Source organism: Anguilla rostrata, chromosome 6, assembly GCF_018555375.3.
Source record: "Anguilla rostrata isolate EN2019 chromosome 6, ASM1855537v3, whole genome shotgun sequence".
NCBI lineage: Eukaryota > Metazoa > Chordata > Actinopteri > Anguilliformes > Anguillidae > Anguilla > Anguilla rostrata.
Window position 1 is genome coordinate 8509854 of NC_057938.1, and position 27131 is coordinate 8536984.

A 27131-nucleotide genomic window follows, 5' to 3' on the forward strand; every position below is an offset into this window, starting at 1 on the left:
CAGGGGTAAAGATAGCCGTTATGTCTGCAATTGATTGATTGCAATCAACCTCTTGATTGCAATGTACCAGGGATATTGCAAAATCCATTATTCCCATCTACTGTGCACTAGCTGCATGTATATTGGCATTGCCAGAGGATGTAATGAGAACACCTGTGAATGCAATCTCTATACGATAAGGGAGTGAAAGACTCTGGAGACCAGAGAGTTCAGAACACACAGAATGACTTACAGGCCAACTCCAGAATCTAAAGAATTTCTGAAACCTCCCTTTTTCAGCTGGTATAAAACTTCCCAACTGTAAATTTTTTTTTTTCCCCCTTTGAATATATGGCAACAGATCATGGATAATTATGTGTCGAATAAACTAATGAAATTAGCATGCTGAATTGACAACGTGACATATTTCAATTTAATTTATATAACACATTTATAAAGTGTAAATATAAAGTGTAAATCAAGGCGCACCACACTAGGTACAAAAGTCATGCAGCAAACAGAAAGTAAACAGTGAAAGCAATACAAAATAATACAAGATAATAAAAAATTATAAAAGATAAAAGCAGCATTCTGATGTTCAAGTAGGTCACTAGCTGGCTGTTAGACAAAGGAGAACGATCAGAACAGCGTTCCCTTCTTACTCACCTTTGAGAGTTACATAATAATACATTTCACTGACTTTTCGAGGAAGGCCACGTTTCACAGCTTCAACGGGAGATTTCGGCATCGTCTGCATGGTCTGAAACTCCTGCTATTATCAGTCTAATAATGAATAAAACTGCTTGTAGCACATTCATTTTTCAGAAGCTGAAAGTTGAGAACAGAATGTACCTCCACAGTGAAATTACACCGGCGAACCTACATGATCCCTGAGTCATGCCTTCTAAAGTCTACTTTTAGCACGGCACAGCGCCACTGTCCAGTCTCAATTCAATGCTCAGTTCAACTGTAATGAGCATATTTATGGGAGAAGGACAAATGAGACAGGGCCAGGCAGTGCTTCATTTTACCTTCCTGCTATGTGGAGATAATGGCCATACACTAAAATAGAATTCAACTCTTAATCATTGAAATCATCCAACACCAAAAATGAAGGAGGAGAGTTGTATTACAGTTAATAGTTTTAATCCCGGAAGGGAGGGGAATGGGATGTACCGTACATACACCATATTTTTTATTCTATTACTACATTCATCACAGGGGAGTGACCGACAGTTCCAAAACAGATCACATTTGCTCATCACCTCCCACTGCAATTACAACGCCTTTGCAGGTTCAAGGAAAAAGATTCCTTTCCAACGAAGATCAAGGATCCGGCAGAGCAAATCAATCAATCAATCAAATTTTATTTGTATAGCGTATTTTACAGCAGTTGTCACAATACGCTTTACAGACAACCCTGGCCTAAGCCCCCACACGAGCAAGCCTAAGGCAACAGTGGCAAGGAAAAACTCCCTGTGGAGAGCCTCTTCGGAAATATATTTGTTGCATTCTGCGATTTTACGTGAGACTCTTCTCGTGACCCTGCTACCGTGGTTTGATGTCTGTATATCAACATGACGGAAGTTCTCAGAAGCCTTGCATACGCGCTTCTCCGTATCCTGTTCGCCAAGGGCTGTTTCTGCTCCGCTGATGCCAGGCCGAGCTTTATTTACACAGCCTTTCGATTGCCATTCAGGGGCCGAACAATTGCATCATGGTCAGACCCCCAAATACCGGAGCGTCATGATTCTGCCGGCCTCTCCGCCGGCCCAGGCTCCTGGCTCAGTGATTGAATTTGGGAAAATGTGGGGAAATATTGACGTCTGAGCACCGGGGCTGGAAATTGCTCGGCGAGATCTCAAATGAACGGGGCCGATATTAAAAGGGAAAAAGCCCCATTTTTCATACTTCGTTCAACAATGTTTGATTGAGATTTGCGCTGCTACGTGTCCCTGTTAAATGACTATCACAGAGATTTAAAAAGGGCAAGATACGTCTCCCTGCTCTGAATTCTGCATATTTACAGAGTCACAAAAGCATTTACAGCACCTATAAAATTGCCCAGGTGCTAACTGCACGTCAATAAACTTAATAATTCCAAAAACGATAAATAATCACAATGCTTATGTAATAAAAAAAAATGCAGAGATTTGCAGCATTCCAACTGATGGTTGTGGTAGGTGAGCCCAGAGAGGGAGAAAAAGTGATCTGATTGGTTGCTTGTTAAAACCAAGCTTGCCCTGCAGAGTTCCATTAGCAGTCCAGCCCGAGCTTCTTCTGGCAGTCATGGATTGCCAGTTATCGGTCCCAAAGCCTGAGGCAGCGCGTGCGTTTCTGCCCAGTACATTATCTGCGCAGATCTGCTCACGTGCTGTTGACCTCTGACCCGCTCTCGCTCTAATCCCTTTCGCGTGTTTGCTGGGGATACACAAATACCGAGAGGTCACAGCGCACCTACACCACTGGCCCGTCGCAGACACTTCAGAGCTCTCCATTCTGCTGTCTGCAACCACGGGAAAAATGACTCTCCTGAGTTAAATCGCTGAAGTCTTAAGCACAAATTCATTCAGGTTTTGGTGAACTTAATTCAGGTCAATTCTAGGAGTACAGTTTGAGACCATTGTAAGCTTACCATTGCCTTTTTTATCCATGAATGTTATGCAAGCATAATACCGGCATTACCGGAGGGAAGGATTTTCAATTAAACCGTGCTTTGAAGGACAGCTTTAGCCCACTCTGGTTTATTTTAAATGTGCGGTATTCACCGTGCAGCTCAGGAGTCACAAAGTTTGCTGAGGTAAAGCTTGCTAAAAGCTTTGCTGAGGAATTTTCCAAATTCCAAAGAGAGATTTGCTTGCAATTAAATATTTCTCTAAAAGTCTGTTCAAGGGAGATGGAACCTTTGAAACACAATGATATTCTGACCTTGAAAAAACTTTGCAATTGCAATTTTTGTCTTTTAAAACACTTGGTGTTCTTAGTCCTACCTTGTCTTACCCATTTAGACTCAGATCTGTACCACTTCCACAGGGCATCCATTTCACCAGAATTAAAAAAAGTAAATGAATGAAAAGTAAAGGTTTTCTGATCTATACATTGTCTGGAAGGCTTGTCTTATACTCTTTTCCTGCTCTGCCCATTCAGTGTTTATAACGATCAGTGGAAATACCCAGGGCCCTGCACTGGCTACATCTGGAGGTCTCACTCTGCCCACTCAAGCTCAATTTCAAAGCATAAGTGGGCGGCGCAGAAAGAGGAATTAAAATAATAAGCTGTATAAAGTAATAGAAATGGCTCATAAAAAACATAACGCTTTAACTGTTCTCAGTTATCTCCCGGGCTGCATAAGACAGAAAATTACATTTGCATTGCAAAAACATTGCCTTCTTAGCACATTATTTCTACCACCACGGTCCAGTGAGCAGCTAAAAATCCAATTTTAATTAAGTCAGGATTCAAGCACTTAGCGGATACTCTTTCTGTTCATCTCGTGCTAATATTGCAATTGCCTCGGTTTCTCCAGAGAAATGCCGCAACATATTTTTCTCCAAAGCACATCAATAAAGCCATATCACACGATGATGCAGATACGGTTTTCCACATTTTGTTTTAATTCAAACGGCTACTCGCTGCGTACTATTCAAAGTAACTTTAGAGACGTATCCCTGTCGCACCTCATTGCCTGCACCAGTCGGAGGGCGTTCAGCATATTAATAACTTGTATAGGTTTTATAAGAAAGTTATTTAACCACCCACCCCTTAAACCAATGTCAAGGCAACTAAAAAACATGTTACCGCCCTTTAAGCCAAATTATAAAAAGGAAAAATCATTTTAGTTCATGAATAAATCAGAAGCCTTTATCAGGAGAAAGTCAAATGCTTCATTCACTCAGAGAAAGGGAATTGGCTGAGTTTTCTGTCTTTTGAGTCAGAAGGAGACAAATAAGCAATTTGATTCCACGACTATCGAGCTGAGATCAGAAAATGGGTTGAAAGAGAATGTGAAAATTCTGTAGGGTATGTGGTCTGTCAGAAATAAATCTTTCTTTATTTTTTTGTGGTGTATATATACCACAAAAAGAACTGAAGAGATTCTGTGTTTCAGCCTTCCTTGAAGAGAAAGGTGTCCATGCATAAATAAAGTATGTGCTTATTTCACTAAGCTACTATACATACCTACAAATTCTTTAACTTCAACATTAATGATTACTTACATTTTCAGAGGAAGCCAAGTGACTATGGCTCCAAGATAGTATTACTAAATAGAAATCTTGATATGAAACAGAATGAGAATATTAGGTTTCAGTGTATAAAGCCATTGGACTGCTGAAATGTAATAACCACCATATCTGGATCACTGTAACCTTGGACACCTCAGTGCAATCAAAGGTTGGCAATGACTGTAAATTGCTGATAATAGCATTCCTTTTCCGGAAGTCACATGCATCCTCACAGTGTGTGATTTAACATGAATGCATTTCCCCACTGAATCAATTCCAACAAATCCTCAGAACACATCGCTTACCTTCACCATATTAATCCTGTAAACACAACCTTGATTTAGATGTAATATTTCTGAATAATATTTTAATGAAGTGATAACTACTGATAACTGTATATACAGCTATATTCGAATTTCGAAGGCAATTTCCACCTTTTAAATAAAACAGAATTTTCTTATTTGTGAAAACATCTGTTCATTCACATGATGCAACACATCACATGTGTGGTTAACAAACTCAGATTAAACCTTGAAAAAACAGAAGAGTGAGTGAGGTGCCATGTTATACACTCGGAGAAATCAATGAAGGATAAGATGAAACTTGTAATTAATTTTTTTAATTTCATTAAAGCGTAATAAACTTTAAGATTGTTATCAGACTTACTGTATGTGAAAACTCAGATTTGAGTCAAATCAATGGTATTATGGTTTGGTGGGTAATGGTATGAATAACACCTTACTCTCAAATTAAACTTAATCATTTTCACTATTATATTTAAGAACCACAATTGCCTGGTTCAACAACATGTACGGGAGACTAATACAGAAAACTGAGATTGCGCAAAGTGCCGTTCGGAGCGAGGTCTGCCTTTCACGGCTGGTAGAAGTGGAGCTTTGTGCGCGCCACATGCTAATTTCAAACACCATCCGCTGAAGTGGCCTCCCACCAGCACATTCCGATAGCCGTCACAAAACTGTGTGCGCCAACAATCTGGGGCTACAGTATCACAGGCTGGAAATGACTCCACTCTTATTCCTTCACAGTCAGTGATGTAACTATTTACCCCGGGAAAAAAAAGATTACTCATTTGGTCTACCTTACTACGGAGGCAAAGGACTACATTTTTACAGCATGAGAGATCAGTTCACAACACTCACACCTCGCTCTTTTCCGTAAGCAATTATATTGTGACAAAAGCTAATTTTGTTGTTAACGGAAATCACCCTGCTACTGTCAAATACAGCACTGATAATTTTAAACACCTGTGATGCTCTAATGCTCTAGAACCCCAATATAATTCATTTTGCTGAAACAACAGAAGAATCATAGGAAAAGTATATTCATAAATATAACATATTAAAAACACTGTTATAAAACCTTTGACTGCTCGTCTTTAACTGGACATGATAACATTTGAGTGCAGTAACAAAAGCCAGGACTGGTCTCACTAGTACAACTCTACCTGATAAATATAAAATGGCAGCCACAGTGTGGGAACACCCTGAGCAGCTAAAGCTGGTCAGTTCCCAGAATGCTCGGTTACTCACTTTACAGACCAAACTGAAAAAACAGCTACTAGCCGGACACTTAATGATCTCTGACTGCCCTGCAAGGCTGCCATCCCAGTGGAAAACAATGAAAGTTCGATAAAGACTAAAAATAAAAGTGTGACTCCGCTACTCAAAAACACAATCACAGTACTTACCCCTGAAGGGCACTTCAGAGTTTTCCCAGAGCCTCAAGTGAATCAGTCTTGTTCATGCAAAACAACGACCTGAATTCAATCAACATTTGTCCTTACTCTGACTCATTTCTTTTTTAACAAACACGGCTGGGTGAGTTCAACCATCAAATTTAACTCGACAAAGTTTTAGTGAAAAATAAAGTTAATATATGACTTATTCGTAAATTAAAGTTAAGGATGAATGCTGGGTGAATCCAGGCCAATGAACACTTAACTCCTGGATTCAGTCAACATTTCACATCTATACAGAAATGCAAATTTTGGTTTGTTTCAATACGAACATTTTGTATTTCATTCATTTTCGCTAAACTCTTCACTAAACATTATTTTGAAAATAATAAATGCCTAAAACCTGTATTTATTTATGATTCAAAAGACAGATGCAGACTGAATCTAGAGGTTAGTCCTGGACCTAAAGGCTAAGCTTGTGTTGGTCTTCGGTGCTGATAATCATAAATGTGTTGGGTTAGTGTTTTGTTCTGATGCAATATCCCTTGCTTGACATTGGCGGTGGACTTAGGGGTCAGACATCTTATTTAAATGTATTTTTAAGGCTTTTTCAGCTTTAATGAACAGGACAGAGCACAGAGCCAGGAAGAATGGGGAGCGAGAGAGAGGTAGAGACACGCGACAAAAAGGTCACGCCGAATTTCGAACCGCCGACATCGTAGCTCGTAATGAGCATGTGGTCAGCGCTCTGCAGGGTACGCCACGGGACAGCCGGCCATCTTGGCCGTGACCTCAGACGCAGATGGCTTCACCGCTTCTCGTTCCGTACCGGCGGCCCCTCCGCTACGTCGCAGCAGGAACCTCCGAGGACTGGCCCTCCACACCTCCACACCCGCGCCCACTTCCTCCGCAGCCGTCTCTGTCGTTTTTTTAATCTCACTCCCGACTCCCACTTCCTGCCTACCAGGACCTGCCGCCTTTCATCGCCACGGACACGCTGTCAGGCGACGCCCAGCCTTCCTGGACCGGCGAGAAGGCTCACCTGAATACGCGCTCTGACAGCCTGGGAGACGGGCTGCCATAGCTTCAAAGGGCTCTCTGTACGTAGAGAAACTATAAAGGCCGAAGCAACGGAGGTCCCGCTGAGATAGAGGACGCAACCTCGTTCCTTCCACCCCTTCCCCAGGCTTCGCGGGGTGAGAAACGACGGTCCGATTTAAACACGGCTCTGTTTATAGAGCAATGCGCAACCTAGGAAACCACCCTGGAGGCAGAGGTGCATTTGAATATTCATGGAACTCCATGAAAAATGACATCTAAATCTGTTCGCCAGTTCCGTGCCAGTATACGACGCCGAGCCGACAGGGAGGCACGTTAATTTGGTAGTAAAGATTTTTTACAACAGTTATTTTTATGCACACAATTATCATTCTGATAATGATGGCTTGGTACTGCAGCAGTGAATCCAGGGAATAGACCTGTGAGGGAAGCACTTCAGAGCACAAAGCCTTCTGGGTAACAGCTACTCTTTCTCATCAGAGGGGTCCCGCTGTTCTGTGTCCAGAGCGCGGCAGAATCTACAGTAAACGGTAATTAATCAGCAGGAGCAGGCCGTTTTTCTTTAGCAGTTAAACACAAAGAAGGGAAACGTGAATATATGCATACCGCCGTGGTTTAGTCACATTTCCGGAGGCACACTTCAGTACTTCTACTTCTTCTTCTTCACAAAAATGGTCTCTTAAGCTCACGACCTAGAATTCTCAGATTTTCTCTCATCTTCTGAATTAAATACATAAACCCAATTTGAACAGCACACTTCCATTTTGTTTCATTTAAGGAGACGCAGTTACAGGAGTGCAACTGAATTTATTTCAAACACTGACAGCTTGAAATAAGCAGGGGGTTAATGGTAAACAAAATCTGTACATGTGCAGAGAATAACTATTTTGGGCCAGTTAAATCAGTACCATTCCTTCTCTCTTCAAGCTGAGCTAAGATTGCTTGATTTACAAACTAGGCCTTCACGGCTAAAAAGAAATCAGTGAACATTGAACATATAATTTTCCCCATGACTAAGAATTCAAAATAAATTCAAGCACCAAAGAGTTTTCCACTATCAGGGTTGATCACTCTTTGATCAAGCTGAGGCAGTGATTGCTCTTCATGTCTAAAATAAGCAGGATATCAACTCAACTCCCAGGTGTACATGTAATTTCATATTTATACTAATATTGCATTGATATTATAATTACATTGTAAACATCCCAATGCAACCTTAAATGAAATTGATTTGCCTTTGTCCCTACAGCAGGTTTTATGTGTTTTTTGTGTGACTGAGTTCCGGGCCTTTCACATATCTGACAGCAGAGCTCCTTTAGGTTTTCTGTTTAAGGGCAAACAACTTCGACCGCATGACTCAAGGCTGTGGGTAAAAATTTCCGCAAATCTATCAACCACAGCTACACTAATGAAAGCAAACACTGAGAGGAAAGGCCTGCAAATACAGAGTGGCCTTTGAAGGGGCTCTCCCCCGGCTGACTGATGTGCAGTGACATTGCAGAGGTGGACTAGCCCCACAGTCCTTTCACAACACCAGCTCCAAGATGCAAGTAGATAACAAGCCCTGCAATCACTTAAGGGAGATATGATCCAGCCATAGACAGTCTTAAACCATTTTCATGTCATGTTTTTGAAAAGCCCGACGGTGAGAAATTTATGGCAAACACCGGCCTGTACAGCAGATATGTCTGCAGAGATTGCCACAGCGTTCTTCATAAAAACATATAAATCACTGTGAACAAGAAGAAAAGGACCTGTCTTGTGTCCTACAAACAAGGAGAAAGAGGAGCTGTCCAAAACAACAGGCACAGGACTGTTCGTGTGTGTTGTTAACCATTTCTTTCAGTAAATATGCCAGCCCTAAGGTTTCAGAAACCGAGCACATTTTCACCGCATAAAGGCACAATTTGTGGCCACAATGGATCTGAAAAAGGCAGAGTCAGCACTGGCAGCACAGGTTAGTGCCGTCAGCACAGTATGGGTCAAATAAGTAACTTCTGATGGGACTGCATAATCTTTTGACCAGTCAGCTACATTGAAAATACGAGACGACCAAAAGAGCAAGCAATATTGTAGCGGGGAGAAACAAGACAACTGTGTAATTACATCTGGTTAGTGTACAACGTAAGCGCCATTGATTCTTTAGATATGTCCCACTTGATTGCCTGGGCATCCATAAACACGGCAGATCAATTAATGGTGAGGCAATTTTCCTTCCCGAAATAAAGAAACTGATTTTATTCAGGGCCTCAAAACTCAGTAGGCACCGGAGAGAGAATTGAAGAAATCCATCAAAGTGCCTCTTTACTGGCGAGTCACACTGTGCATGGGTTAGTGCGAGACGTGTTTGAAGGTTGTATAAAAGTCACCTATGTAGGCAGTGCTGAACCCACTGTGAAACCCAAAGGCTCTGACGTGCTTAACATATCTTTCTTTTACAGACGCAATTACAATCTCAAAGGGGTAAAAAAAAAAAAAAATCCCAGGATGTCTGAAAGTAAAACTAGATTTCTGCTCCAAGCTTGTGCACATGAAGGGAATTCATGTTTTTACATGGAGCGGTAATTAATAGTTATGTTTAAAAGCTTTGTGTCTGACTTTGCTATTATTATTATTTTGGATCCCTGAGTTTTTATTTAACGGCAGGCAAATTCACAATATCTACCAGCTAGCAGGATGAAAGAACATTATTTATCAAAGCAGGCTCTAACTTTAATGCATCCACATTGCTCGAACGCAGCCTTTGGTAGGAATGAAAGTTACATATGTGCATATGCATATGCTGTGCTGTGCTGTGCATATGCTTTTATTGAAAAATCTGCCTACAATTTCAACCAGAAATGTTTCTACATGCCAAACAATTGTACAAGTAAAAGTGTTCGCTGTTATTGTGCCACAGTACTGTTCCTGAGTATGAACAAACAATGCTACTATTTCAGGAATAATATTACACTGTAGATGTATATACTGCAACGGCATACAAAAGCAATGAACTTCATATATTCAATACGGACTTCACCATTAAAGAACAATAGTAGCTGGATAACTGTTAATGTAGTTACATGTGTTAAAGAAACATGAGTTTCCTACAATTAAATGGCCTGCTATTTAACACGGTTATATTGTGCTCCAGCTCTTATTCCAACTTTCAAGTTTTGCTGGTCTTTCTGTTGAACATTACGTCACCAAAGCAAAGTCTTCATCTTCGCCACTCACGTGTGCTATATACTGTATGTGTGCTAGGCATAGGTCTGCTGTGCGGCAGCCAATCAACAGGAGCAATACCAGATAATACCCATTAAAATCTATTGCCTGGTAGGCAGTATTTATTTTCTTTGATATTTGTCCCCAGCTACAAAAAAGTGTGTTTGTAATAGCTGTGCTAACTTCGCCCCAAGGAAATCTGTTCTGTCTGGGCTTTTAAAGACCGTGCAGAAAAAAAGAGCAAGATACTTTTTAGAAAATATGTTTGCATTTTATTTTATTTTGTTTTCTTTTGAGGGGCAGGGGGCAGTTTGATGCACAAGGAGGTATCACTGTAAGAAATTATCATGAGAGTGTAGAGGCTGTCAGACCAACTGCCATTCCAGGTTTTTTAAAGGATCATACAATACTGTACAGGCAACAAAATTAGAGCAGATTATATCCAGCTTTAAATAGTCCACCTGCGTTTGCACTAAGCCTTAACTAACGAGCTCGGCTTGAGTTGACTTGAAACCAGCGCCTTGAAACAAACCAGTGAAGGAAAACCTTAATGCTACAGCGCATTATAGACGATTCTGTGCTTCCCCAACAATTTGGGGAAGGCCTTGCCTGTTTTAGCATGACAATTCCCCGGGGCACACAGTTGGATAGCCAACTGCGAGCCAGACCTAATCGTTCAATCAGAGCCTGACCTCACTAATGCACTTCTGGCCAAATGGAAGCAAATTCATTTAGCAATGCTCAAAATCTAGTACAAAGCCTTCCCAGAAAAGTGGAGGTTGCTATAGCAGAAAATGGTTGACCAACTCCATAGTAATGGCCATAATTTTGCATGAGATGTTGGATGTCAGGTGTCCACATACTTTTGACCATAACTGATCCTGAGTTAATGAATGCATGCGATAGGACCCTTACTGGAAGGTACATGCCTATCAGGCATTAAATTACCCATAACCCCTAGCAGTGGAAAGAGCAGTTTTAAATGAGCCAGGCACACAATTATACGGCAAGACTGGCAAACAGAATTTCTAATTATATGGAATCTATTATTATATTTATATTAAACATTAAGCTGCTTTCAACATTTTTATGTGAGTAATGTACCATGGTTTATGTGTGAAATATATCATAATCGCAGCCCCATGATTTAGATTTTTCTACACTATTTAATTGACTACATTGAGCCTACATTAGCATTCTTTTATGCTGTTCACGATGCAACTTTATTATAATTCTTTTTTCTATGTCTCTGCCTCATACAGGCACCTTTTTTAAAAACACCCCCCACCCCCTTATTGTCAAGTGAACTGAAAATTGTTTGTTTTGTGCTGCGGTTTGTTCTATAGATTTGGTTATGTTTCATGTTTCATGTTTTCAGGTGTTAGGTGAGTAACGTCATCCTCTGGATGTACCATGAACAAATGGAATCCAGAAAACACAGCCTAGCATCCGTTGTTTATGTTAGCCAGTGCGGCTTAATGGGGCATCTTTCCGAAGGCCTCAAATGGATCCTAACTGTCTGGGAAATCTCCACCATTTTTGGAGGTACTCTGCAAAATTGGGGTGCTACTTCCTTCCATTCTCCCTCCTCCTATGTCATCCCTCTTTCTGGCATGAAAGAGGCAAAATGGCCCTGAGTGGGTAACATGACGAAGAAAAAAATGCATCTTTATAATCTGAAGGCTTCTCATCATCACAGCTACAGTATGTGACGGAATGACTCAAATCAAGAGGCTTTTTTTCCATTCCGCATCTGGTCAGCACATTAGCGGAACAGCAGGAGAACAGCTTTTTCAGCACATCCAAATGCTATGCCATGTCCTTATCTAAGTACTATATGTAACCAGAGCATTTTGCTCCTGTCACCTGCATTTGCTAATTAGCACAATTCTTCAGCCAGGACGTAAAACTAATTAGTCTCATCAGCTGGCTGAGTTTTGGCTAGAATAAACAAATTGCAGGACTTTTACTTTCTGATACCTGGATGTTCCACCTCTGTATGTAACAGTGTACATTTCCTCTTATCCAAGGATATGAAAGCAAAAAAGGAACCAGTCATCATTTAAACTTTTTTTATTAAAAAAAAAAAAAAAAAAAAAAGATTTATAGAAAATTACATGGCTTGCCCAAGACTGTGGTGCACTTAAGTTAAGTTATCTGCGGTATCTACAGTTTCAAATGTGCCGCACTAATCCTGTAATAAAAAAACAGACATAATTATTCTGTAGTTGCATCACACACAGGTTCTGCAACAGCGAGATGAGTATTAACTTTCGGTTCTCTGAAGCAGAAAATGATCAGAGCTGGATCGTGAGGCTCTAACGCGATTCAGTTCACAGCGTGTTCCAAAAGACAGATCAGAGGACTACCAAAACAATGTGCAGTGGCACACTGAGCCGTGATGAGCTGGAGAGAGCAAATGCTAAGCTTTCTGCAATCTTTCAAAAAAAAAAAACTAAGGCACTACTTTTAGAAAGTAATGCTTTATGCAGCTCCCATGCCAAAATAATTTTTTTTTTTAAAACAGTGAAAGACAGGTGCATGAGAAATCACTGTCATCTACCGTAACAATGACCATAAAAGGGACGTCTCTTCGGGCATTTAAAGTAACTTCTGTCAAGACACAGAAGCAAGCCAACATCCAAACAAAAACCTCCCCAGGGTTTTTCCTCATGGGAAATGCACTATAGAAGCAGTGGGCTGACCAACGGTGCTTGTCCTTATAGACTCAAACGGGCATGTCACAAATCATAAAGGGAATAACAACAGTATAAAAACACGTACTTTTAAAATGCACAGATGTTCCAGGCTCCAGGTTTGGCTTCATTAATAAAATTGCAAGATTGCCAAGGAAATGGAAGTCTTTTGTCCTTCACCCTAAAAATAAACCCTGAAGGTTATTGTCTGTAACATTAAAATTGTTTTAAAAACACTGTTGTTCATGTAATAACACAATATACAGAGCATATAAAAATTCCATCTGCTTAGTCTGAAGCTCGACAAGCTGCTTTTAAAAATCTCTTCTACCTGCTCTGGGATGATTTCTGCTAGGGTATTACCCTGAAATTGTGCTCTCAGAGCAATTGTGTTTCATCCAGGCAGTGAAGAGCCATCCTTTCATTCTCTAATGTCTGCTTCCAGATTTCTCTTTTAGAATGACCTAAAAATCCCATGCCATATTAGACCAACTTTATGTGTTGATTTAATCAGCGCTTTTAAAAGCAACGTCGAGATCTGGGACACTTTGTACTGGAAATGACTCCTTCACCTCACCATCTGTCCAACACTCAGAGGTGCTGGATGAGGACAAAGACCACTGGTCACCCCAACACACAAAAAAAAACAGTTCTTAAAAGCAGTGGCCTACCTGTTCGTTCTTCTCCCAGGGGTCATTTCCCACTACCTGATGTTTAAATGACCCAACAACTCACTCTTGGGTTTTCACTTTTTGCTTCACTCGTCTGAATTGATCAAAGTTAGGTTATGTGAAACAGTCAAACCAACTGTTTTTTGAGGAACAGTTCAGTAGAATATCTAACCATGTGAATATCTGCTATTAAAGGTGATAGCAACCCCTGTAGCCATACCAAGGTTACAACTAGCTGCCTTCCTGGGGATCTTGGTCTTTAGCTTGGCAGGCAAATCGATCTTTTAGTGTACTGCGTGTCAGGCAAGGGCATCGGGTCAAAACCCTTAGCAGAAGTAGCCCCCATAAAATTTGCTGAGCGAAGAATTAAGCGGCTCGGGCCTCCTGCGCGATAAATTCCCAGGTTTAATGTCAGTCCAGACAGCCGAGCCCCGTGGGTTTCCTCAGGTAAAAATGAGAGGTGCCAGGAAAGCGAGCCGAGCGGAGCAGCGCTTGCTGAGTCAGGCGAAAGCAGGCCCTGTCACTGTCCGCATGGCGGTGGAGGTGGCCGCAGTGGTTATGCTCTAATCCTTTGGTGGGGCGGAGGGCTTTTCCGGGGGGGGAGAAGCTAGTCTTGTAACCCAAAGAGGCCGATGGGGGAGCGGAGGGCCGGAGGGGACACAGCTGTGCGGTCTTATGCCGACCGCTGGGCCCTCAGCACTTCTCCTTGTGCATCGCTGCGAGCTAACTGCCAAATCCGGATTATGCCCTCACCACCCAGGAGTGCGGAAGTTTCGGCTCGCGAGGGGGGTGCTGTGGGAGCTAGGGCCACCTGCTCACCCGCTCCTCCTCGCAATGGGTCCTTCAAGGAGCCGAAGTCAATCGGCTCGCTCTCGCAACAGCACTAAAGTCCATTTAGCACAATGAAGGGAACTCACTTTCCAAAGAGAGCAGCACCCTTCAAAGCACCATACCTTTATTGCATCCACTGAGGCGCACAGTACAATCAAACAGGGGGGACTCACAGAATACCTAGACGTCCTGGGTAACCCACTTCCACACAACAGCCCAGAGGAATGAACAATGAAGGCCCTAGTTCTGCAGAGATGGCTAAGCACAGAAGGAAAGTTTTTTTGGCTGGATATTTATGAAAGGAACACTTGGAAACCTGCCCCTTCTCACACCCACCAACTGCAAAACAGGAAATCTGCTTCTGGTGAGGCCACTAAATCAACGCTTTCAGGATGCATGTGTGAGCCAGCTTCCTGGAACCTGACTCATTCTCTAGAGAGTCCAATAAGAATAGTTGCCACTGTAAGACTATGAGATTTCAGCTTGGTGGAACCTTCTAATAGCATGAACATTATCCATATCTCAAGCAATTAGCTCAAACAATTTTGGTTTTCATAGTCACTTTTAGACCACATTTAAACCATGGCCATTATTCCAATCAGTTTACATCATCACTGTCACACAGTGACCCATTGCATTAATTTATACAGAATGACTTGCAATGTAGGAGAAAAATTGCAGGAGAGAAGGGCATTCACCTGATTAATAATAGTGCCCGACCAGGCAAACAACATTCCCACACCAGCGAGTACTGATGCAGCATCTCATCTCATCTTATGTTAACTACTCGCTACGGCACTTTAAATAGCCCACAGCCATATTTTTATTATGTAAAACAAGAGGGAAATTTGTCCCTTGAGGAAAGGATAGACTGATTCAAGCACATTCAAGCATTTACATAAATTAAAAGCAACGGTCCACCTTGAGATGTGAACACAGCGTGACATAAAGCGCTATCGTGTAGCTCCTGCTGTGGAAGCAACACTAAAACCATCTCAGTTCCAGAGTCTTTAACCACATTTATTTAGTCATTCCACGGTCTACCTGTCTGACTACAGTGACTAAAATGACAATGACAAATTCTTCTCCCTAAAATAATCTTTTAACATACAGTATTCTGCCGTACTTCCACTGTTTCAATCGGTTTGCTCCAGCAACTTTGTAGCTTACGTAGAGAGGATGCACAGGAAATACTGCTCATGGTGGTATACTGCTGCAGAAATGACTTCAACATGTACAGCAGTTTTCCTACACTCACAAATAAAGACCATATAACCCGTCATTTTTCATATACCATGAATACAACATTGTGACACATTTCCATTGAGCTGAATAAGAAATTTATTCACTCGCGCCACTTGTCAATGAATATTTAATGCAATAATGAATACTAATGAGATTGGGTTTATGCAGTGCCAAACCACGTTAAATGCATATTCAAATGCATATGGTTAGTGGTCCATGTAAATAAATCAACAACGGATAAATATAATTTTGCATTTCGGGCCAAGTAATGGATTAAATTCAAGTATTTATATTTACTTTCGTTTCCAATCCAAAGATTGATATCTTGATTTTACCAGATTGTAATGTGTGAAGTGTGTGCATAAATTAATTAACAATGATATAATATAGCAATCCAAAAAATTGCCATTTCTTCACAGAGATGGATTGTTTTTTTTTGAAAACCCCCTCCTTCTTTTAATTAAGCCACAAAACGAATGCAAAACAGTTTAGGTTATCAAGAATCGTACATAACTAGCCTAGCTTTATGCACATTGTTGGTGATAACATGAGAAGGCTTTGTGGTCGCAGAAAGTGAACTTTTTCCCAAATGTGCATGCAGTGCAGGAACTAAAGGTCTGTTAAGTCTCAGAAACGAATAACCCAGCTGGCCTAGTGTCAGCCATATATATTTTTATCAGTGAGCCAAAAAAGAAATAATAAAACAGCCATTTTCTTGGTTTGATCTTTAGTGAAAAACACTTAGTCATTGCCCATCTTCCACCGTGGTCTGAACACTGTATTTGAACTATCACTACTCTGCAGGGCACTCCCAATCTAGGATCACTCTTATCACTTATCAATTGAATCCTTTCAATTTGTTCTCGTAGCACTTCATGTTACACTTCCATCCAGTATTTCCGTCCAGCACTTATACTGCACTTGTATCATTATATTTATGTTGCAGCTCATCGTCATGCCTCCTAGTTTGACTAACCATAACTTTCATTTCTTGTGGAGGCATAGTTTTGATGTGTATGTATTAGCTCCAATGTTGCCGTATAAAAAATACATTGTTCAAGCTCTATATGGCACAGTAACTATCTTGGCCACTATTTTCTACGAGAAAACGTACTTTCTTTCTCTGGGTGTTGCTTCACCATGTACATTCTCTAAAAGGCCAACAACAGGCCTATTGCTCTTTGTTTTCCCTGTTCGTTATACAGTATGTGTTGTCTCGTTTTGTTGTATCAGCTGATAAATTACATGTTGTCCTGGTGTTGTCTCGTATAAAACCTCTGAAATATACAGCGATATGGATATGGAAATGCTGTTGGCCTCAGGTTCTCCTTTCATAGTGGATAGTGTCCTTGTCCAAACAGGAATCGCTTTGTGCTTTGTGGGCAATTTCCCCAAACTTTTACACAGAAGTAGCAGCCTCGGGTCTTTAGAACTATGTAATTCATTTTTCTTGAGGGTGACATCTTTTTAATTTGTGAATCTACAGGACACATCTGACTACAGGGAAACTCTGTCTTTCACTTTCAAAAACTCATTAGCAAACAGAACGTGTCTAACATTTGATTAAAAAAGAGACAGTCCAATCCAGCGGAATTAGTCTTTCATTAATAAACAGACAGTGCTATTTGGCAAAAATCTGTTTTCCTGAAAATGGAATTATATGAGTTTTATTGATCCGGAGTGGAATGGAAGATTTCAAAGCTTTCCTCCTAAGAGATGGTTGCCAGATGCTTCTCAAAACAACACATTTCCTCAGAGTAAAATCTAATGGGCTTCAGTCACTGCTTACTTCTTTAAATGAAACACCTCTGGATTAAACCTGAGGTGTCAAAAAACATGGATAATGAGTAACTTTTTGCTCAATAGCAGGTTACCGGTAACCCTGAACAAATAAGGAACAGCAAATATTTCAAAAAAGGAAAACATATTTCATTTTAGGCATCAAAAATAAATAAGGCTAAATCAGTAGGACCTAAGGGGGCATAGCTTTATTTTTAGACATAAAATGGAAGGAAAGAAAGCTATTGCAACTCTCAAAACCAACTGAACACTGGCTACAAGCAGGCATGTAGTGAACTGCAGTAAGCACGATGCTGTGCAGAACCATGCACCATGCTACTTACGTGAGCCCAGCTTTCCAAAAACAGACAACATTTATCAGCATCAAATGACCCTTTTCTTATGCAATGTGTGTGGATGTCAGTCAAGAGATGGAAAATATAAAGCTCTTCAGAGTGAAAAACCTCATATCATTTTCCATTCTTCTAGTCATTCTGTAACACTAGAAGATTTTAATTGTCAAACCGTTGATGAACTACTTCAGTATTTTCCCAGACAGGCTATATATTACGTTCTAAATGAATTATGCCTGAAGCAGTGAAAACAAGTTTCATTGTTCAAATAATCATTTTTGGGAAAACGATAAGTCAAGATGATCTCCATGGCATGCTCGTTTGTTAAGGCTCTATTGTTCTACATGTTAGTTAACATTTTATATGGGTTAAACAAATGCATAAATGACCATCTACATTCCTTATTTAAACTTCAAAGCAGTGTTTTTAATTCAGATTATAAAGCCAGTATATATGACTATGGCAGACAGCCAAATTCCCCAAACGCCTTGGGGAGTCTCTGTGATTTGCATAACACACATGGATATGGGCAAATGATAAAATTTGTCCCAGGAAATGAAAACCATGAAAAATCTTGATCACTGAGACGAAAATAACTGCATTATTCATAAGACAACAGCAAACAATATATCCTACTGATGGAGAAGGTAGGAGAGCTCAAATTCGAAAAAGTGGATTTTCAAGGAGGTAATGAAACAGAATTTCCCCCTGGGGGGAAACTGGTGTGGCAATGCAGACCCAGTAAACAAACAGGCCCCTGTGAAGTCAGAACCGTGTCTGGAGTAGATTCTACCGCTCTGCTCCCAGCTCGGTGACCCCGAGACAACGACAGAAAGCCCGACGCCATTAACTCCCCAATAGGAATTTTCCATCATGGCACTGTCACCTCAATCGTAACCTCAATACCTTTAACTTTGAAGCTCAATTAGGTGATCGACCAGTGGCCACCGCACGGCACATACTGCAAAGTTTTATAGAGCCTGTAGAAAAACAAAGGGCTTGATGAAACAAGGCCACTGAAGATGATTCAGCCTAACTGGAACCGCTCATACTAAGTGCGTCAGGCGGGATGAGGACACGCGGACTGGCTCAGTTTGCACTTATCCTGGGATCAAAAATCAGAGTGGGTTCAAAGAGATAACTCCAATAGCACCTTCAGGCGATGACAAATAAGCAGCTGAGGAGCTGATCCAGCCACTCAATAGTGAATGATCTCACGCAGGGGGAAGAAGACAAACTGGATAAAATGCGTCAAGAAAATCCGCTGAATCCTCATTAACCCTTTGAAAGTAGATAGTCAGTGTTCTAGAACTCAACTGCTTTTAATTACCAGCAGTAATTGTTACATCAGCATTAGAATGTTCAGTTGTGAACATTATAATCACATATTTATCATCATACATCTTAAACGGTTAAATCCTATAAACTTTTTCAAGATGGTCTGCTAAATTCTAAATTCTAGAAAAAGATTTTCCTCTAATATTAAAGAGTAAGTGATCTATTGCACAAGCTTTTAGCCTCACAACAATCCTCTTACATTGGTGTCTACATGCTCTGTCAAGGGAAAGGGCACAGAAAAGAAAAACATCTGCCACCGCCCCCAAGGTGGCGTACCTTCTGCTGTTTCCCGCTGAGAGAGCTGCCCAACTGGGACCCACGTCTGATCACAGCCGCTCACAACAGCCAGCGCCCCCCCCCCCAGCACTGAAACAGGCTGCCGAGGACGATCGCCGCTTCCAGCCGCGAGCGTGTGGGCCGATCCCCTGACCCGTGGCAGACAGGGACAAAGAGGGGCCCAGTGCCCAGCGTCAGAGCTGCTAAGACCGAGAGCTCACCTGCCCACCACTGACAACCCACCCTGAGCTTCGGAGCCACTGCCAGCGCGCCACTGGGTCGACACAGCTGTGCCAGGTACGCTGGAGTCGGGGACGACAGGTGGAACCCAGCAACCAGTCTGCGGTTTGTACATTCTCATTTTACACCAATTACCATTTTGTGGGAAAACTAGTGATTCTATATGTGTGTGTATGTGCGTCTGTGTGTGTGCGTATGTGCATGTGTATATACTGAATTGCAGTCAATGGTGCTTGAAGGAACCAGACTGGTGCTACGCTTGGTTCCTTCTCTGTCTCGCTGTTTCATGGTTTCTGCTCAAAGAGGCCTGAAAATGATCACTGCTCACTGGGCAACATACAGATCCACACTTGCATTGGTAAGGATACATAATGAGAAAACATAGCTACCATAAACCTTCACTTGCAAACTTTTCTCTGGGGACTACGCAGAAGACTAAATTTATTAATTTAATAGGGTCCCGTTAACTGATGACATTCATGCTTGAATTTCATGAACATTTTACCGCAACTTCAAACACCCACTTAGGGGCTATTCTCGAGGACCAGCAATCATGGCAGGTGTAATTGAGGTCAGGAGGCATATTTGCCAGGTGGACTGCAGTCCACAAGCCACTTGCCTTTAATAGAGAAACTTCTGACTTGCAGGAGAGCGTAATGAGGTTGTGCTTAATCCTGCACACCGCAACCTTTTAATCCTGCTAAACCAACAGAAGGCCGGTTGATTTTTATAGACTGCCGAAGGCTGAAATGTTACCATTTATATATGACTATATATGCATGTACATACCAATGAGCTTGCCCCCCTCCACCTCTTAATGCCATTTGGAGAAATGTGGCCAACCGCATTTACGCGCATATGCAAATCATGTCCTCTTTTTATGACACAAAATAAAATGTGTGGACAACCGGGCCAAATGCATCAGTACGAATTTCAGTAAGCGGCAATGAACCATAATAAAAGTGCAATGGGCTACTAAGAGAAGCCCATTAAACGCTGTAAAATACTGTTTTAAAAAAATAAAACACATTAAAATGATAGGATTTGCATTATGATAAAGCAGGAAAAGAATCAACCGGTCAATGGCGAATTAATTTTAAAATCGAGCCGGAGTAATTGGGGTTCATAGGGCATGAGTGTGACCAGTGAGAGAAGCCGGACAATCTTTCCTAACTGTCAGAGCAGCCTGTCCTTATATACACATGGCTGCTATATTAGCTCCTACATTTGCATTTCCAATGTCTGTTCTTCTTAATTTCCTATTACAATTCTTATTCTTCTTAAATTTCTTACTCTTATGGAGGTGAAGTTAAAATCATTACTACTAGTCAATGAAAATATGCACACATACGTACGTACACACATACAGTACGTATATACATACATATATGCATACGAACATACATTATTAATATCTCAGGACAAGCATAATGAAAAAGTGATGACCCAGTGAATGAAACTAAGGACGGCTCAATGGCCATCAGGGACAGAGGTACCAGAGAGATAATGCCAGTCACTCTGAATCATTCATGTGAAATGCCCCCAGCACACGCAGAGACCACCTTACAATGAGGCAGAGTAGAGTGGAGACATATTCGCCGTTATTCTGTCTATGCATGCGGGTATTCCCCTCTTTTGTGGGGTGTTATCTTCAGCCTCTCTCAGATAAAAAAAAAAGAGCCTTATCTGTAAAGGCCACACAGTGAATAAATTAGACTCAGCATGAAACTGTCTAGCAGGCAGGAGCCCCGCACTGCCCTCCTGTAAATGGAATGGGAACGCTAAGTCAATACACCCAATTCAATCTATGACAACACAGACTTTCCAATAGACTCGAGGTTGTGTGCAAATATATTTCTGTTGAAATGCGTCAAAGAAAGTGATTTTTCTTATTGAAAAAGTTTCAGCGATGTAGGAAAAGGTGATACTTCCAATTATTGGACGTAAAGCTTTCTGCAAACACTTTTTTTAATACATTCGCTTTCTGGCTGCAAGGCATTTCAATTGTCAATTAAGGAGTGTTTATGGTCTGAGTGCACGGTCACAGGCGTCAAAGTTTTGGAAGTTCAAGGGAAATTCACTGAAACTCATTCACCAAGTTAGCACATTCCTAAAGTGACACCACTAATATTTCTCTCCTTCACAATCTGCCGCAGAGCTTCAAAGCAACAAAACAAATGATACATTAATTCAGATGGAGGGTCTCAAGCACTTGTTTCCAGTGCCGACTGAAAGCAGGAGCAAGTGGCAACAATATCGGAAGGTTTTCCCCCACCGTCGACCTTCCACACCAAGCTACGTTTCATATCCGGCTTGGGAAAGTAGATCATGGGGAGAAACAGGAGCTCATCTCATTTTTCCAAATTAGCCACTGTTCCCCTCTTGTGGACTGAAGGCATGTGTGTCCACTGTAATCAAGAGCACCCAACCTCCATCTCCAGCCCCTTCTCATTACGTGACTCAGGCTTGTTCGGTGTATAATTACCAGTAATAGCAAGGGCCTGACTGTTTCGAACAATTTACAGAGGAAGCTGGCCTATGGCCTATCCTAGCATCACACTGCTTTTCGTGGATGGATTCATCCTAATTAAAATATAAACCGACATTAAAACACATCAAAGGTTTGTTTTCTTTATTGCCAATTAAGAGTACAACAGCTCACAGAATATACTGGAGGAATTCTCTTGTTCCTTTAATACAGTACTGTTTGTTATTCTTGGATGCAAGTGCTGTAGATCTGCAGTTCAATACTACTACAAGTGATAATGATAATAATTTCTGCATTAATTATTTATTGCATGCTATTCACACACCCAAAGCACATGGCACAATAAAACAGAAATAGAAAAGGATAGTAAAAAGAAAATAAAATAAAAAATAAAAAAACAGACAAATCAGTTTGGATTCATTTCGATTTATATTTAAAATAACACCTTTGGGGCAAATCACTATCCATGGCAGCAGCTGGATGATAAATTTGCGCCGTGCAGTAAATTTAGTTCATATTCCAGTTCACACCTAGACCTATATTTGCTTTGGCAAAAAAAAATTTTGCTAATAAGTAGGACAACCAGAGTAAACACCACATTTGCACCTTCTAAATAAAGGCAAGGGCGTAGCTCCACTTTTAGATGGCACAGTGTTCTATAAAGTTTCACTCAAATCAGAAGAGGGAGAACTACATGTACCGACATATACCTTGGACTTTATTAAGGGTTGTTGATTAGGTGGTAAAGCCCCACTGACAACAACATTTTTAACAGAACAGTTGAGTTGCAGCTTTAAGAAATGCTCGCCACATATCATCCTTGGATACATAAAAAATACCCAAATGGATGACAAAAATGGATGACAAATTCGTATTCAAGAGAAAAGACGGTAAGGAAGATTGCCGGGTAACTGCTGCAGTGCACGTTGCATTGCATTAATTGATCACATTGTGAATCCCTTGGACTGCAGCTCTGAGCTTTTATACCTGTGTCTGCCAATGCCAATACTCCGTCAGCACCGCAGACCTCGAGACAGAGCAATCAATAAAGACCCACCAGGTGGATATGGACAAAAAGCTTCTCAATAAACAAAAAGAAAAAACGCTCAAAGACACATCTCAGTGCTGTCAGCTGGCACGTCCAGCTATTAAAGCCCCAGCCCTTGGTGCAGTGATTTGCCCCGCAGTCTGGAATTGAATCTTGAAATGTGTCAGGCACACTGACACATTGCGGAGTGGGGCAGCACATAACCAGCTACGGCACCACACAGGGAGGGAGAATTTCAGATGGCAGAGAACCTACTAACTCCCGCGGTTGATGGGCACCTTCAGCCTCCCTGTGTAATAAGTGCAGTCCTGTAATGCGCAGCTGCTCGAAAACTGTAGGGTGAAAAAACTGACAGCCTGTGTTTAAACCATGCTCTCTCTCTACTATGCAAATTGTTCAGTCACTGCTCATTTTCCATCATGGTCTGAAGACACACCTCTTCAGAGTTCAGACTCTACCTTGACAAACATTAACACTACACTCCTCTTCAGGTCTGCCCCAGATCTAGTAGCACTTTCATGTAGCCGTTGCATCTCGTATCCTGAGCGTCTTCAATTTGCAGGTAGCACTCGTATCACGATCCTGATGGTGTGATTCTTTCATCATATCTCTTGTAATCGTGCCTCACTTCTAGCCTAGGACTTTAATGACTTAGCCTTAACCCTTCACTGCCGTGAACTACAGTAGATGTGATGTTCTTGGCTATGGATAGCTGCTACTGTATGACAGAATTTCAATTAATCTGACCTGTGTTTGTGTTCGCTCCAGTGACCTTCAGTATCCATTTACTGTATGTCACTTTGGATAAAAGCGTCTACCAAATGAAATGTATTAGACCCTGCTGTAGAAATTGGACAGGCCTACAATTGTGATCAGCATTTGTTTGGGGACAACACTAATAAGCCATTACATTTACACAACAAAGTATTTTATTGTTGTGCTTTATCTATTCACTATACACCCAGTTAACTGAACATTTCCTGTTCCGTCTCAAGACCCAGTGCATTACTTTGTTTATTTCATATAATGTTATGTTATTCAGATAAAATAAAATCCTGAATGTAAGAAATATGCCTTTAACATATTCCAACCTATACACTGCATTCAGGATGTTTTATTATAACCTTAAAATATGATCTTTTATGCATGAATAAGACAATGCAATATAATGCACCATATATGCAGGCCGATATGTTTTACATACGATACAAAATTATTTTCCTTTTATTTTCCTCTGTATTTTTATTTTTCATTATGTGTAAATTTGAAATAGACATCCATGACATTGCCTCTGCCAGCACAAACACACATTAATAACTTTTATGAGCTGATTGATTATGACGCAAAAAAAAAAAAAATTCCAAAAGAGAAGGATATAAGGTGGGGTTCAATATCACTAATATTGGCATATTCAGTAAGGCAATGAACTGAAGGCAATATGCTGCACAGTTAGTATGTGCAGTGTGAGCAGAAAGTTAGAACCGAACTTCGATGAAAAGATCAACTTGTGGATTTTTGGTGAACAAAATGCACTGCATATGTAGTTCCCATCCAAAGACATTAAAATAAACAAATGTCTAGCCTATTTAATAACACAATTCAAATTGTAATTGAAAATTAAACTTAATCTGAAAAGCTATGCATTGTTAGTGTGTTGATGTTGTATGTATACATAGTGACGTATACAAATCAACAAATACACTAGGCTATACTCACTAAGACGTAACACACACGAGTGAGTTTAGTAAATAAGTGATGAATGCATCTAATGAGATGATGTTAAAAGTAGGACACAATTCCTTGCACATCTTTGGTACATCGCGTTTAGAATTCGCACTCGCCTGTAACAACGCGAAACTACACCAAAGCAATGGGGCCCCATACACCCCCAATTCATTTTTTCCCGTTACATTGTTTCCGCAGCTGTTTCTCGATAAGCGGAGAACTGTAGGGTATGCTAAAAACAGCAGGGGACATAAGACTCATGCGTCAGCTCGTTGGGCTTCGCGTGATCTGTGTGAAATTAGAAAATGAGTCAACGTCATTACTCGACCAGTCATCCTTTCATATTATTTAGCATATCTAGAAAACAAATAATGCAGCGACAATGTGATAAGTACTGCTTCTGGTAGCATTCTCCGAGAAAGGCATATCACAGGCAAGACTTACCTTCCACATCCAGGCCATTTTCAGTTGCCAGTTCAGGCAATTGTAGAATTCCCGTATCGTCTAGAGACCCGGTACCACTTTCTCCTTTGTTTTTATTTTATTTATGCATAACCTCCACGCTTGTTCAGCGTTGTCACAGCACGCATTTCCATAAATCCTGTATCGTTCCGTTATTCGTGCTCTTTTCCCTTTTTTTATAGAGAGCTGCCTGGCCTTTGCAGCTACTGGCTACTAGGCACGCTAGTTCCGCCTCCTGCATCACGTGACAAGTTGTGATTCCTGATTCCTGCCTTGGGCTTTTGGAAGTCTACTCTCTACTTCTGGACGTTTGTCTTGGCTAGCAGCATGCATCACTGCCTTTGTTTTTCATCAGAGGGAACCCGGATTCGCGTATACGACAGATTGAATGAAATAGACCCAGATCGGCCGGTGTATTTTTTTTTTTTAAAGTAGGCCACACTATGTAGTCAGTGAGTTTCTGTTACGTGCCAATTTAACCATGTTATATTATTCATGTGTTATAACAGCAATTTAACAATTTGGTCCCTGAAATGATCAAGTAGCCTATGCTGGTTATAATTTTTAATTTGAACGGAAAATATGCATGAGATATATATGCTTGGGCAAACAAATATGCATGGGCGAACTAATTTGCGTACATAGTGCTGTACGTATAATGTACATATGTTCTTAAAATAACATTTTAGTTAGGTAATAGGAGAAGTTTTATTTAAAATCAAAGCGTGTCTTTTGTATTTTAGCTTGTAATTCCTTCCAGTAAACGTAGTGTCTGTCATCTGCTTTTAAAAATATCCGTTTTGTCTGAGCAATTGATCCTAAATTATTAAGTAACAATATGACTATATGCTAGATATGTTTACTTAAGTCAATTTTGTCCAAATTATTATCTAAATAATCTACATCAACTTGGTCGCATGAAACCATATGGTTACTATCAGCTTTTATTTTTTCAGCTAAAATGACTATTTGCTGGGTAGAATACCTGTTGTCATCAAACATTACAATGTGGTGGTTTATTCTAACAACACCAGATTTTGCGTCCAAATCGATTTATGTTGGCATTTAAGCCTACAGAAAGAAACTTAACAATAATATATTGTACAAAATATTCTTTAAATTACTTTTAATTCTTTAAATTTCAGTGGCTCTGTATCTGCCAAAGCACAACTATTGATTCAGAACTCTCCTTGCAGGCCCACATTAATAACATCATAAGAGTGGCCTTCTTCCACCTGAGGACCATGTCTAAATTACGGAACATGTTCCTCCAGAACGCTGAAAAGTGGTTCATGCATTTTGTGACCTCCCAGCTGGATTACTGTAATGTTTTTTTGTCTGGTTGCACAAATTCAGCCCTGAAATGTTTCCAACTGCAGCCGCTAGGGTTCTTGCTTGAACTAAGAAATGTGGCCAGAGTGTAGCACAGTGGGTAAGGAACTGGGCTTGTAACCAAAAGGTCGTAGGTTTGATTCCCGGGTAGGACACTGCCGTTTGCTTCAGTATATATCCAGCTGTATAAATGGATACAATGTAAAAATGCTATGTAAAAAAGTTGTGTAAGTCACTCTGGATAAGAGTGTCTGCTAAATGCCTGTAATGTAATGTAATGTGGCCATATCAGTCTGATGCTCAAAACTCTTCATTGGCTGCCTGTTAAATTTAGAATTGACTATAATATTCCACTGATAACTTATAAAGCTTTAAACGGTTTGGCTCCATAATATTTTAGTGAGTTACTTATTTATTACCCCCCTCCAAGATTACTTTGCTTACAGGCTAATTGAAAATTCCAAGTATATCTAAAACCACAATGGG

General features: G+C 40.7%; 1 protein-coding gene across 2 annotated transcripts in view; it reads right to left on the minus strand.

Moving 5' to 3' along the window:
• The window catches only part of st6galnac3 (ST6 (alpha-N-acetyl-neuraminyl-2,3-beta-galactosyl-1,3)-N-acetylgalactosaminide alpha-2,6-sialyltransferase 3), an 85333-nt gene extending 59793 nt beyond the window's left edge, over positions 1-25540 (minus strand). Inside the window, exon 1 of one of the 2 annotated variants that reach the window (XM_064338164.1) lies at positions 25296-25540. In XM_064338164.1, the coding sequence (XP_064194234.1) occupies positions 25296-25313 (18 nt within the window). In that variant the 5' untranslated portion in view covers positions 25314-25540. The remainder of the gene's footprint in view (positions 1-25295) is intronic. The other variant, XM_064338163.1, reaches the window with a different exon arrangement.
• Positions 25541-27131: the final 1591 nt, after the last annotated feature.